Below are 15,244 nucleotides of genomic sequence, written 5' to 3'. Positions count from 1 at the left end.
AGTTGTTTGTTTTTTTAATATTTTATTTCTATTAAGTATTAAAAAGTAAAGGAAAACCAATATATTACTTTTAACATTCAGAAAAAGCCAAATATTTTGCCTTTTTCTATTCAATTAAAAAATTTAAGAAAGAAGTAAAGTCAACAGAAAGTGAAAAAACAATCTGAATTTGAAAGTAAATTGCTTTTAGCAAAAAGTAAAAAAAAAAAAATGCCACCTAAGTCTATCTAGCTCAGCATTAAGTGAATTTACAAAGTCTATTTTTGAGAATGGGTTAAAGTGTACATAAGTTACTGTGGAATGTTCTTTATAGAATTTGTAGATTGACTGAGCTTCCTGTAAGGAGAGGGAGTTCGTTTTTTGTTTTCCCTTTCCTTGGTTAGCCTTTTGGTGTGTATTGTGTGTGCATCAGCAGGTCTCCTCTTAGGTGCTTCTAATATATTTTCTTATTTGCCTATCAGAAAAAAAGAAAAAAAAAAGGGAAAAAAGAAAAAGAAAAAGAAAAAAATAATGCTTGTGTGAGACCAACTTCCAACCGTTGGTTCATGGTTTCTGAGTTTTGAAGACCAGTAAATTTCTTACCTCTCTTAACCCTTTACTGAAACAGAGATTGAAAAGGAGAAGGAAAATTTAGACCATCTGCAATTAAGGAAGACAAGTGGCAAGGAAGCACTTCCTTTTGTTCTTTTCTTTTCCCTCAATATCTTGGAAAGTTAATCTGTAGCTTATTGATGTTTTGGAGTTGTGATTAGGTGCACCTATAGTTGCTTTGGGATCCTTATTTAACTTCTATACAGTTCAGAACATGATTCAGAGAATTTTAGTTGATCCTGAAATGTTACAGAAACACAAGTTTGGAAATGCCTTTATGTTTTTGTAATGTATAAGTAAAACTGGAAAAGGAAAAAAATTAAGCATATTAGAGAACAATCCTTTTTGGGTGTTTGTTAGGTATCAATGTTAGTGAAGACCAACTTCTGGCTTTAGCTTCCCTTTTATATTGTTGGGTCTTTGATAGGCCTATGCCCGTTTTGGTTTTCCTATTAGGAGGGAATCCAACTGTAGTTTCCCTTTGAGATCCAGTCTTAGAAAGGATTTTTTGAAGCTTATAAATGATTGGAAGAGAGTCTACTTTTCTTTTGGTGACAGAATATTTCATTCGTCATTGGTTGTTACTCATTTCTATTTTATTTTCTGTCAGTTTTTAAAATTCCATTAAAAACGAGTTTTGGGATTAAATATTTGCAGAGATTTTCTTGCTTCAGGAATAGGGGAAAGAGAGAATTCACCTTGTGGGTTGGAACCTTGTGTGTAGACCTAAGAGGGAAGGGTGTAACTGTAGGTATGATATCCCCAAGGAAGGAAAGTGGCCATGGAGGTTTCCAAGGGAGAATTATGCTAGATGACACAAGGTGAATTTGAGTATCTATGGGTCACATTCTAATGATTAGGATGTGAACACTATTATCATGCCATTGCATTGTTGCCTAGGAAGGTTATAGCTCAAATCGCCTTTGATTTCTCTCTTTACTCATTTGGTTGTGGGTGACGAAAAAAAATCCACTTTTAGGAAGACATTTGGTGTAGTGAGTTACCCTTTTGTCTTTAATACTTAAATCTCTTTTGTGTGGCAAGGATAAGAGACTTTCATGCTTTTGTTGATTTTGTCACTTCCACTTCCTCTTTTTGTCTTGGAACTTTACCTTATGCTGAGACCTTTTGGATTATGAAATTAAGGAACCAGCTTTTATTATGTCTTTTGTAGTCTAAGTGTATCCATTACCTTCACAGCTTGATGTGATGGTTTGGTCTTTGATCTCTCCAAGTTTGTACGGTTCATTCTTCTGAGCTCGTCTGAATTCTATCAAATCCATTTCTTGCCTTTTCGAACATTATTGGGAGATCTAAAGCCCCTCCTAAAGAAAGACTTTTGTTTGACTTGTAGCTTGGAAGAAGATTAATACTAATTATATGCCTAGAATTGGAGGTCTTTCAAGGCCTTCAATTTGAAGTGGCGTGTCATACTCAAGGGGAGTGAAGAATCAATGAATAAAAAATGGTAGACATACAAAATTTTGGTGACAGATGGACAAGGGAGTTTAGGTTATTCGCTTTTCAGAATAGCCTCTTCCAATAATGCTACAGTTGCATATTTATGGGATACGGGTGGAGGTGGTCATTGGGAGGTTCAATTCGGAAGACCCTTCCAAGATTGAGAAATAAAGGAGCTAACCCAATTTTTAGATCTTATTCACCCTTTGAGAGTGCAAGAAGACACTTTTTACTTTAGAAAGAGGATGGGAGGGGAAATTTTAGTGTCAAGTATACTATAAATCCTTAAGTGCTTAGGGTAATATAGTATTCCTAGCCAAAGAGATTTGAGGATCCTGGGCTCCCTTGAGAATGTGTTTTTTTTTTTCTTTTGCATGGGAAACTGTTTGGAGGACATTTGTAACAGTAGATATGTTAATGAAGGAGGGATGGTCCATTGGTCAACAGATGCAACCTTTGTAAAGACGATGAAGAATCAACCAATCATATCTTTGTTCATTGTGATAAAACAAGAGTGCTTTGGACTTTTCTTTTAGTAGTCTTTAGCTTGAAATAAGTGTTCCCAGTTTCAGTGAGAAACCTCCTTGAGTGGAGATTTAAGGGGCTGGATAAGAAGAGAAGAATTGTTGTTTGGTATATGGCTCCGGTTTTCTTATTTTGGTGCATATGAAAAGAGTGTAACTGATAGATTTTCGATGAAGAAGAGTTCTCAGATCAAAGATTGAAGGAGTTCTTGATTAAATCACTATTGGAGTGGTCCCATGTATCATTGGAAATGGAGGGCCCCTCTATTCTAGATTTCTTAGATGCTCTTCCTTGTGGATAGCTTGGCTTGATTTGTAGGCTGTTCTTGTTCATGTCTTTTGGTGCTGGTATTGTGATGCTCTACGTACACTGCCTGGATACATAGGGTGCACCCCTCTCTTTGGTGCTTTTTAGTCCATGTTGGTGTTGTCTATCAATTTCCCCCCCTCACTACTGTGTTTGTCAATATGCAGGAACGCAAACCTGAGCTGTCATCTGAGATAATGGCTTTTAGGGATTATCTCTTGTCATCAACAATATCAGATACTCTTGATGTTTGGGAGCTAAAGGGTATTTATCATGACTGTTGATGAAAAGTATATGATTTGGGGTTTAAATTTTTGTCACTATTGGTCATGAAAATTATCTGATTTGGATTAATTATTTTAAATAACTGAAATTTGCCTAATGATGACTTTTCAACAGATTTAGGACATCAAACTGCACAGAGGATAGTTCATGCCTCTGATCCTCTGCAGTCAATGCAAGAGATCAACCAAAATTTCCCTAGTGTAGTTTCTTCCTTATCTCGCATGAAGGTAAATCATCCTACTAAGATGTTGCAGGTCCTAAATGATCTAAAAAGGTGTCTGTTGAAACATGGAAAGTTTGTTCCAAGGATATCTAATGCTTTTAGACATCCTGATTAAACGGTATGGTGCTGAACATTTTGCAGCTCAATGATTCAGTTAAAGATGAAATAATTGCAAACCAGCGAATGATCCCACCTGGAAAATCATTAATGGCTCTGAATGGTGCTATAATCAATATTGACGATATTGACCTTTATCTGTAAGCTTTTGCTCCTGCTAATTTCTCTTTTGATTTAACGCTGAAGATCTTACACTTAATCCTGATTGTTTGTAGTAATTTGATATTTGACAGCTTTGAAATTATGTTCTCTTATATTTCAGTTTTTGGGCTGGGCTCACTGTTTTGAAGCCCTGAGCTTACATGATAAGGATTAGACATATTACTATCTTCTTTGCTTAAACAATATTTTTATTAATTTATTTGATTTCAGTTCTTGGCCTCTGATTAGCAGCAATTTGATTTATAAAACATTATGGCTAGTCGTTAATATTTTTGAAATTTAACTGCTTCTAGACATGTGACTAACTGGGTTATCCATACAGGATGTGGAATAACTATGAAATGTGATAATTAGCTATTCCTAGAACACATTGTTAAGGACTCTGTTTGACCAAACTTTTTCTCATAGTAGGATTGTAGTTTGGGTTGATCCCATATAGCATGTTCCATTCAACATATTTTGAGATGGTAAGTTGACTTAGTCTATCCTATAAAAGAAAAACTGAAAAAGTAAAAAGAATAATTATATAAAAAAATAAAAATTGAAGACTTGATCCAAGTTCAGTGTGTTCTGTTCCCATGCAATATCATTCTGTATTTTCATTTCCTCCAAAATTGAAGCCAACTTCAACTGTTTCATGTTGAGTGTGATACTTCAAAAACTTGGTCTCATACCCGGAGAAAGGTCGGGAGTCTTTGGTGGATAGCTAACATAATATCCATGGTTCCAGCTTTATGAATGTGAACCTGACAGTTGATGGATGCAAGTAGCCCTGAAGTGGCTGGGATATATGCAAGTGGAGTTAAGCAGGTTTTTCAGCATCTACATAAGATCCTTTCATATGTTCTTTTAAAACCCTGAAGCCATCTTATGTTTAATATCATGTAAGTATTTAAGATGATGTGTTCATAAAGAAAGCTGATTTCTGCTTGACTTTTTGGTTGTCAAAATTTTCCCCCTTTTAGTCATTTTGATACCAAACTAAATTTGTTGATGATGAAAGAAATGTACAAAGAGGAAAGAAAGGGCAGAAACAACCAAAGGGTACAACAAAAGCAAATTGCATGGGTTTTAGGCTGAAGTTGAGAAGGATCCAGAAATGGAAGAGGCATCTCCTTCTTTGACTCAATTAATAGAGATCCCTTTCTTCACGGTCAGGGCTGATCACAGACTTCCTCTAAGGCTACCAATGGAGATCTCTTCACTTTTATGGCTTCTCCATGATTTAGCATATGGGAAGATGGTGGTAATGTTGCTTTCATAGTTTCTCAAGATTCCACTAATACCCCATTCTCTTGGATTTTCATGGGAGCAAGCATCATGGTTTAGCTTGATGATTTTAGGTGGAGGTGACTATCAGTTTCTAATTGGGCAGAAACAGTGGGAATTTGGGCTGCAATGTGGGCCAGTTGGGTGAATGGAAAGCTAACTCATGCCGAATCTGTTTATCAATATGTTTAATCCATGCCAAACCCAACCTAAGATTAGATTGACAATTCTCAACCCATGCCAAGCCTATGGGCAACTCAGGTTCTTACTAGTTATCAAAGAAAAAGCCCACTCCCATTAAATAAAACTATTATTTCAAGGCAATAAAATTAAGCCATATTATGGAATAAATTGTTAAAAGTTAAATGTCTTAAATCCATAAAATATATTATTAGTTGCCAATGTTTTAAAAGGTCAAAGTCAGTATTGAGGCATTTTGCCTAAATGAGACGAGGCGTCAACAACAAGAAGAATACGAAGAATGACAACAATAACAACAACAATAGAAACTACTGATAATGATAAAAAAATAATTTGGTTATTATGAATTGTATGGTTTCTTTTTTTATTATTCAACACTACCATTGCTATCATAAGTGGGATCATCCTAGTAATAATAATCATATTCTTTTACTCTATTATCCTCCACATCAATGTTAATGTCTATGCGTTTTTTTTCTTCATCTATCAATTATAGTGGTCTTTTTCCTTTATTTATTATAATATGGAATTAATTATTATATATGAGTTCAATCATTACAATGGCCAACAACTCCTTTAGTTCTTCTTCTCAATCTCATTCTTCCCTCTCCATTTAATTAATAGTTAACTAAGCTTGTACTTTATTAAAGGTTTAACCCTAGTCTTTTTTTTTTTATTAGGAAAAATAGGATATATTTAATAGGACCAAAGAAAAGGTACATTAGAGTACACATGATGTGTACAATAAGCACCAATAGACAAACAAAAAAGAAGAGAAAAAACCAAAAGAAAAGCTCCCTCTCTTTACTTGGAGTTAAGCCAATCAACAAAAAACAAGCTCCCTTTCAATATAGATTTATTTTCTGTCAAATCTTTTTTCCTAGCCTTATCTAATCATTCAACTTTAGTTTTCTTTTCTCCTGCTAATTTCATATGGAAATTAAAAGCCCCATCAGAGGTCAAGACATTTGCTTGGTAAATGGCCAACAAAAAGGTTGATACCAATGGCTTGCTTTAGGTGAGAAGACCTTTCAAAGCCCTTATTCCGGATTGTTACATTTTGTGTGTTTTTTTGATAGATAAAGAATTAAATTGTATTAAAAAGAGCTGCCAAAAGAACAACCCAACGGATACAAGAAACAAACCTTCCTCTGCCTCCAAGGCTCAAATAGGAGAAAATTTACCAAAAGAATTAGAGCCTCAATAAGTGCCCAACTAATCCAAGAAACTCACTAAAGTTGGAGGAAAATCATCTTTAAACAACTTAATCTCTGACCAAAGAAATAAAACAAAAGCTCTTTTTAGCCTTTGGATTGAAAACATCTCGTCATGGAATGCAATTCTGTTCCTTGCCTTCCAAACTGTCCATAATATGCATAAGGGGCCTACACTCCAAACCTTCTTGTTGATTTTTGATATATAGATCAAAAAGGTTAAAATAGCCGTGTTGAGACGTTTTGATGTCTTTTGGATTGTTTTTCTTTTCCTTTCTTTTGATCAGGTTTTGTATTCTCATCATTCTCTTGTTTACTCTTTTAATGATTTTTTTTTTTTGATAAAAAAAATGTTGAAAATGTTTTCGAACATCTAAATATAGTGGGGGTAACTCATAATGAAGAGGTAGAAGAGCTTAGTTTTTTATTTATTTATTTCTTTTTTTTTATGCTTCTTACATGATAAAAACACGAGGGTTGAAAGTTATAATTCTCTTTTTTGGAAGCTTATCTGCCATGTTAACCTTCTTGTGGGAGTTGCTATTTCTGATGCCTTGTGTTCTCATTAAAATATAAAACCTGTGTCCATGTTTGTCCCATGATCCATTTGTTCACTAATTTTTATTGTGCATTGGATACTCATTTGGATGTCTTCATTAATTACAACTATATTGTCATTTCTTAACTTTTTATAGCACCTTTGTATTATCCTTTTGACAGGCTAATGGACATGGTTCATCTGGAGCTATCATTAGCTGATCAATTTTCAAAATTGAAGGTAAAAAAACCGTGAACCTTAGGCTAATATTGTTTCATTGTTTATGTGTTTGAATTATTGTATATTTGCTTTTGTTGCCTACAAAAAAAAATTGCATTTGTGCCTGTGCTTGAAGAAAAGAAGAGGCAATTTAAAGGAACCATGGACACTTGAATGTGTAGTAGTTCATATTTGTAGAAACTGAGAATAATACAATTGTATATTCAATCGTGTGTATTTTACATAATCGAGTCCCTATTTAACATATACACAGAGAGCAAAATATGAAAATATAAAAATAAAACCAAACATTTAGCCTAAATATCAGATCAAATTGGGGCCTCAATCTTCTACCACAATATCCTACAAATCACCCCCCAAATCATATGAGATTTCCACAATATTCTAGCATGTTTCTTAATCATTTTTCAGATTTCTGTGAAGTTGCTAGGTCCTCCAAGTAGACTTCCTTTTGTGCTGGTTGGGAGATGAGAAGGATCATTTACTCAGATGGGGTATCTGAATGTAGATCTAACAGTTAAAAATTAGAGAATTTGAGGGGTACTTGTGTTGGAAACTAATGGTTAATTTGAGACTTTTAGTAACCAAAGCTCTTGATACATTGTTAAATTACCAGGTGCCTATAGCTAGTGTTGTTCTAACCATTGGATGTGTGCAGATGGATTTGCTTTTTTAAACTAGTATTACTTCTTTGGCTTTTTTATCAGACTTTGTATAGAGGCTTTTGTACTTATTGGGAGGAAGTCTTATCCTTCTTAATATTTACCATATCACTCAATGAAATTGTTGTTTTTGATTAAAAAAAAAAAAACAGTTGACTTAATGGGTTTAGTTGTTACATGCTAAAGCTTGGACTCAAGGTGGAAACCTTGCTGATCTAATTTTAAATCAGGTTTCTATAATTCCATTTAAGAAAGCTTGAAACCAACAAGCTATGAGGCTAATATAAAAATCCTCGAAGGGAAGAAAAGAAGGAAATTTCTTGTCATTATATGTAAATATATATATATATATATATATATATATATATATATATATATATATATATATATATATATATATATAACCCCAGAGAGATGGCTACAAGAGCTTTTCATGAAATTTTCATTATCTCTCTGGTGATCTTTTAAGAACAAGGGAATTTTATGAACAAATCCTTGTGGATGCTGGTTCAGTTAAGATTAAGCATAATCTGGATAAGTTTAGCATATATATTATATATATACAAAAAAACAAGTTATGACTCCTTACTTTGAGTTAGGCCAATCAAAAAAGCATATCATAGATTAAGAATTGTCATCTGTGTACACTTTGACCCATTCCAAAAAAAGTATTCATAAAAGATGATTTAATTTTTTGTTCTGACTATTCTAAATCTTCAAAAGACCTTCTGTTTTTTTTCCTTCAACAGTGTTCAAAACAAACACAAAGGGGTAGCCCTCCAATTTTTTATTTATTTATTTATTTAATTATTTTTTCTTTTCCATGAAAAATTCGTGCCAACTCAACAGATTTCCTCTTACTATGGAGTGCATAAACCAAACCACACCAAAAAAGAAAAAGAAAAAGAAAAAAAGCTACCATAGGATACTTGCTTTAGGGCAGTGAAGAAGTAATTGATCAATTGATTCTTCCTCAACTTTGCACAAATAGCATCAATTCGACATTGTTCATCCCTTACTTTTAAGTTGATCAATTGCTAAAATCCAACTTTATGTTGCTTCCCATGTAAAGAATCCCATCTTCACAGGTATGCTTAAGGAGTGGTAGAAGAATTTGACTTGGAACTTACCACTGTTGGATTCCTTTAACCCCATTACGTCATCCTCCTCTCTCCTAATCGGGTTCTTTGAAAAATTCTTCAAAAATGCCATCACTCCTTCGATCTTCCAATCATGAAAGTGGTTAGAGAAGTGGGGACTCCATTGACCTCTCTCTCCTATTTGCTCCCATACCTTTGCTACCCATGAGTCTTTATCATTGGCTATAGAAAATAAAGTCGAAAGAGACTCTTCTAATGACGAGTTACCACACCATCTATCTTTCTAAAATTTGACCCTTGTTCCATTGCCCACTGAGAAATGAGATTTGCTTATGAAGGACTCCCTCCCATTTCTAATAGCATTTCACATGCTCACCCTATAACCACTCCTCAAAACCTTTAAGCACCATCCCACTTTTTAATATCTTTCTTTTGATAGGCTTTGAGTGCAATCCCACTTTCCCTTCCCAAACTTTTGTGCTATAACACTTTTCCATAGGGATTCCCTCGTGGTGGCGTATCTCGAACTCAACTTGCTAAGGTGTGCCTTGTTTAGAGTAGAGACTAGAGAGGTTTATAATGCCAAGGCCTAATCCTTAGTACTTTGGAGGTTTGTTATTCCCATATGGGTTGTGGTACTTCATAGTTGTATAGATTTACTTAACACTTTGGAGGTTCATACCTTTTGTTTAGTGTTTTTTTTTTTTTTTTTTGGAGGATTCCTCATTCCTCATCCTTCTTTTGTACCTCTTGATACCTAACTTAATTTATTACATTGTTTTTTCTCATAAAAAAAAAGGATAATGCCAAGGTCCCCAAATTTTTTGTTCGAGTAGGCCATGGACCAATTAACCAAATGAGGTTTTTTCATTGTTGCACATCCACCCTAAAGGAAATTCCTTTGAATCTGATCTAATCTTGGAATCGCCTTTTTAAGTAGATTGGTAGGCTCAACGAAGTCCCTTTTATTAGGGTGAGTCTCCCTGCTTTGGAAAAAAATTGCCTCTTCCACATGGTGAGCCTTTGTTGGAATCTTCTTCCATTCCATCCCAAGCCCTTACTGCTTTGAAAGGAGCTCCCAAAGGCAAGCCTAGATGTATGGTGGGTAGATGCTCCACTGTACATCCCAACGTAGTGGCAAGACCCTTCACATTTTCAGCTCCTCTTAACCAAAATTAGCTCACTTTTCTTTAGATTAATTTTCAATTTGGATATTACCTCAAACCACATAAAAGGCCAACTTAGATACTCTAAATATTCTTGACTAGTGTCACAAAAAATCAGGGCAACATAAGCAAACAGGAGATGGGTCGTTTCTAACCCCTCACCTCCTCTACTACCCACCTTGAAGCCCTAGATTAAGCCCCCTTCCTAGCTCTCCTAAGAATTCGACTAAGCACCAGGGTTCCCCTGCTCAACACCCTGGAGCTCTAAAAAAATCTAGGTTGAGTCCCATTAACTATTAAATAGAACTAAAAATTTTGTTGTGGAGATGCACCATTTGATCTATCTAATCCAATGACCATTTTCTCCGTGATTGTCATTAGGAAATCCCATTTCACTTGGTGGTGTCCCAACTTTCTTTATAAAAAGCTAAGGTAAAACCATCAAGACCTAGAGCTTTTTCTTTGTCCAATCTGAAAAATTGCTCCTCAGATTTCCTCTTCTGTAAAGGATGCTGTAGCCAACTAAGAGATTGAAGACCAATCCAACCTTCTAACCTCCAAGTATCCTCAATTGATTTGTTGTATAGGCTGGCAAAGAAATTCAAAGTCTCTTTTGTTATACTTTGTTGATCCTCCAACAACGCCCCATCTACAAACACGAGACTTGATATATTTCTTTTTCCTCTTACCATTTTCCACTTTACCGAAATACTTGGAGTTGTAAACCCCTTCCTTTGACCCACTTTACCCTAGTTCTCTTAATGATAATTGCTCGAGTTCAATCTTTCTAGCATGTCTCAATGCTGCTAATTCACTTGTCAAAGCACCTTCCCCTTCACAAGAATCTACCATGGGAATGTCTTTTAAGATAGTGTCTTTCTTCTCTTTTATATCCCTAAAGGTTTCCTTCCTCCAATTTTTTAATTTTGCTTTCATGAATGGCAATGACCTTCTCATCTCATCTGTCAACAGGTGGATCTCTTTACCAAGATCTAACATTAGTCTTAAAATCAACATGAGATAACCACATATTCTCAAAATCTAAAAGGACCTAGGCCCTATTTAAAAGGATTGGAGTCTTTTTCTTCAGTTCTTCTAGACACCTTGGATCATTTTTGGTTTTAGTAGTCATTTTGCACCTTGTTCAAGTTTCTTCTTTCCTATGTTTTTTCCTCTTTTCTTTGTAAATGGTAAGCAGTCATCTTCAATAGCCTTCCTAACTCCTACCATATTTGGGTTTGACTCCATAACGCCAGTTTTGGATTTCAGGAATTTGAGTCTTGCCTAATGATGAGTAGTTGTGTGCTGGTTAATCTTTTTTGTCTGCTCTTGTACCTGAAGACAGCTTGAATGGAAATATATCTCTTCTTGGAATCCTGCTCTGACCCAGAGTTTGAATTCAGATTTGGGGTTTTTGGCTTCTGTTGCTAGTTTTGGGCCCAGGATCTCTCTGGGTGCACACAAAGAGACAGATGCAAGAGGACTGCATGCCAATGTTTTAAGCAGTTATTGGACACCACCTAGAGGGCCGTATGGCAGAAGCTTTAAACTTTTAAGATATGACTGTTGTTAGATGGTCACATCGTTGTCCTTGGACGGCTATTGCACAAGTTTTCCAAGATTTTTCCAAGTTTACTCGGTTCATTCGGTTTTGGGAAGACTTGTGGTAGGGGGATCAACCTCTGGGGGTCCGTTATCCAAGACTACTTAGAGTAGTCTTGGATAAAAACATTCCTATTTCTTCAATTCTCGGATCCACTCGCCCCTTCTCTTGGAACTTTAACTTCCGTCGTAACCTTTCCGATTCCGAGATAGAAGATTTAGAAAGTTTCATGTGGTCTCTTGATCATATACATTTATCACCTTCGGTTCCAGATAAGAGATCTTGGTCTTTATCTTCTTCAGGACTTTTCACAGTCAAATCTTTCTTTCTTGCCTTATCCCAAATTTCTGGTTTGCCTTCAGTTTTCCCTACCAAGTTAGTCTGGAATTCTCAAGTCCCTTTCAAAATCAAGTCCTTTGTCTGGTTAGTGGCTCACAAGAAGGTAAATACTAACGACATGCTACAGTTGAGAAGACCCTACAAAGCACTTAGTCCCGACATTTGCATGTTGTGCATGAAGCAGGGAGAAACAGTAGATCATCTTTTTCTTCATTGCCCTCTGACGATGGGGTTGTGGTATAAATTATTTCAGTTAACAAAGATAGATTGGGTCCCTCCTAGGAGCATCTTTGACATGCTATCTACCAATTTTAATGGTTTTGGATCTTCTAAGAGAGGGATTGTATTATGGCAAGCTGCGTGCATCGCTTTATTATGGGTGGTGTGGCGGGAAAGAAATGCAAGGATTTTTGAGGATAAAACAAGGAATTCAGAGAACCTTTGGGACATGATTCATTTCCTTGCTTCTCTTTGGGCTTCTTGTTCTAAGGTTTTTAAGGGGATTCCCCTTAATGTGATACACCTTGATTGGTTAGCGGCGTGCAACTCCATTGGGTTGGCCTAACTTATAGCAGTTGTCTGTATCTACTTTGTATTTTTCGCATTTGTTTCATTGTAGTTTTGTTTTTCTTGGGTGGGAGGATTCCTCATCCTTCTCTTGTACTTTCCTTTTTATCAATATATGCCTTTGTCGTTTCCTATCAAAAAAAAAAAAAAAAAAAGATATGATTGTAGACCACCTGACTCAATCAAAGCTATATTGAAGTACTAATAGAGTTTTTAGCCTTCCAAAATAGGAGAGGTTTTTCAAGATTTCAAATTTGAGATAATGTGTAAAATTTGTTTAAAGATTGGATAAAGTTGATAAGATGCATTGGACCTTATTTGAAAGAAGTTTTGAATTTGATATAATTCCAAAACATCAAGTAGATTTGAAACTTCAATGAAATTTGGGAATTAATTGGAAAGTTAATTGTAGAAGTTGCTTATTTTATCTACGAAAATTGTGAATAATTCTAGGTAAGATCAGTAGAGTTCTAAGTTTGGTGCAGGAAAGGTAAGGTAGACAAGCTAGGCCTTTTAACTGCCTGATGCCTAATTGTACAGACCTAAAGTCTGTACTTCCAGAATGAACTGTTCATCTAGATGATGCTTGTGATGCTAAAAATTCACCTTTTGAAAGGCCAATTGAATTTCCCCTCTATTCTAGTTATTCTTTTGCATTCCTTCCTTTTCTAGATGAGTCCCATTATGAACTAATCACAATTGTTAAAAATTTAGATTCCTCAAAGCACTGTTCAGAAGCTCCTAGCAACTCAACCTCCTCCTGAGTCAAATATGTTTCGTATTGATTTCCGCTCGACCCATGTTCATTATCTCAATGACTTGGAGGAGGATGCCAGGTACAGGCGATGGCGAAGCAATATAAATGAGGTACAAGTTTTTCAATCATAGTTGTTTTATGTGAAGATATGCTTTTGATGGATTTCTCTGGAAACATACTTTCTAACTCTTGTCTTTGATGAAGATCTTGATGCCAGTTTTCCCTGGCCAATTACGTTACATCCGCAAGAATTTGTTCCATGCAGTTTATGTTCTTGATCCTGCCTCAGTTTGTGGACTTGAGGTAAGTTCAATTTGCTTGCTAATTATTTGATATCCTTGAAAATGTCTTTTTATTTGTATTATTTTTGTTTATGTTGCAGAATCTAATCATGTAATTTTGTTTTGTGTGACATTTCCAGTCTGTTGATATGATTATATCCATGTATGAAAACAATCTCCCAATGAGATTTGGAGTAATACTGTATTCTACAACATTCATCAAGATGGTTGAAATGAGTGGTGGTGAACTCCAAGTTTCCAAAGTGGAGGATGGTCAAGTTGAGGAGGATATATCCAATTTGGTATTTGCTTCTTTTCATTCATTTGTTTGCTTTCTTATTTTTTTATTTATTCTTAGTTTTTGCCTTTTGTTTTACATTTTTCATTTTTTCGTAGTCTGCTTTCTCCTTGAGCTATTATCACAAGTGACTACTGTAGTAATTTGCGAAAATGAATCACCACCCACCAGAAATTGGGATTGGGAATTTTTTTTAGTATTAATAAGGTTGGGGTTGCATTTATTTCATTTTTGTTTTAACCTTTTGACTAACTGTCATTTACCTGGATTTTACTGAGTTGGGACAAGAGTTTCTTGTTTGAAAATTCATGTTCATGAGTGTTCCCATTATTTTCTGTAACCAATTTAGGTTCAGGCCTATGAATAGGGAAAAATCAACCTCGTTTGTTCAAACATTTTGTTTGTTAGAACTTTTATTCCTGGATCCTTCAATTTCATCCAATGTACCTGTGTTGAAGGACATTACACAGGTATGGGTATATGATCCTTGTTGGACACTTCTATTTTACTTTGGGTGTGACTGTTTGATTTTTTTATTGATATCCTTTCAGTGTTTTAACCTTCTTAGTAATAATTACATTAGAGAAAAAGAAGAGTTAGTTGAAAAGTGAATCTTTGTCAGAATATTTAGGGATAAAAAGATAAAAAAGGGATTAGAGGGAAAAGATGACACCTTTTAAAAAGGATATCTTTACTTCCAATTTGTTTTTAATTGATTTTTCTTTTATTATGCCGTATCCTAACACCCATGCCCCTTGTTTGGATCCTTTTTAGCTGAGTTCCCCCATATTCTAAAATTTGAATTGTGAAGGATCAGATACCAAGATACATATCCCCATCAGACACTTATACCTGAACCCGTGCAACATAGAATTTCATAACAAAGCGCCTAATGAAAAAAGGGGTGTAATTTCTTATTTTGCAAATTCCCATGGCCAGTCATTGCATGCCACTTACCTAGTTTATGCTACGTAAAAGTGATTATGGCATGATCATCTGTAAACACCATGTGTCCTGTGTCACGACCTAGACTGTTCTCCACTAGCTTGGTGTTGGATGTCTGCTACCATGGATTGAATTGCATGGTTGGCTCCATATTTATGGTTTGTGCTCACTATCACTAGATCTCTTCATGTGCGACAGTATTACAAAGTATTTGGGTCTGCTTTTTTCCATTGACGTTTCTGCAATCTTGAAGTGGAAGTTTATTCAACTGTAAAGATTTGTATTGGAGGTCCAAGCTCAGCCTTTAATCTGTTCCATGTTTTTACTATTTCAAATTTCTGCTCCAGCTTTTAGATTCAAAACACTTTGCTGGTCTGAAACCATTGTCTGCCTT

The 15,244-nt window shown here is 35.3% G+C and overlaps 1 protein-coding gene across 1 annotated transcript in view; it reads left to right on the top strand.

The window, feature by feature from the left end:
• The window catches only part of LOC117927030 (UDP-glucose:glycoprotein glucosyltransferase), a 61,495-nt gene that overhangs the window by 18,891 nt on the left and 27,360 nt on the right, over positions 1-15,244 (top strand). The window contains 7 exon segments of the mRNA XM_034846398.1: positions 3,051-3,147; positions 3,283-3,395; positions 3,533-3,648; positions 7,075-7,132; positions 13,284-13,436; positions 13,531-13,629; positions 13,748-13,909. Coding sequence (XP_034702289.1) covers positions 3,051-3,147; positions 3,283-3,395; positions 3,533-3,648; positions 7,075-7,132; positions 13,284-13,436; positions 13,531-13,629; positions 13,748-13,909 — 798 coding nt within the window.

This window comes from Vitis riparia, chromosome 12 (assembly GCF_004353265.1).
Source record: "Vitis riparia cultivar Riparia Gloire de Montpellier isolate 1030 chromosome 12, EGFV_Vit.rip_1.0, whole genome shotgun sequence".
In the NCBI taxonomy this organism is placed as follows: domain Eukaryota; kingdom Viridiplantae; phylum Streptophyta; class Magnoliopsida; order Vitales; family Vitaceae; genus Vitis; species Vitis riparia.
This window is presented reverse-complemented; position numbering and strand designations above follow the sequence as displayed.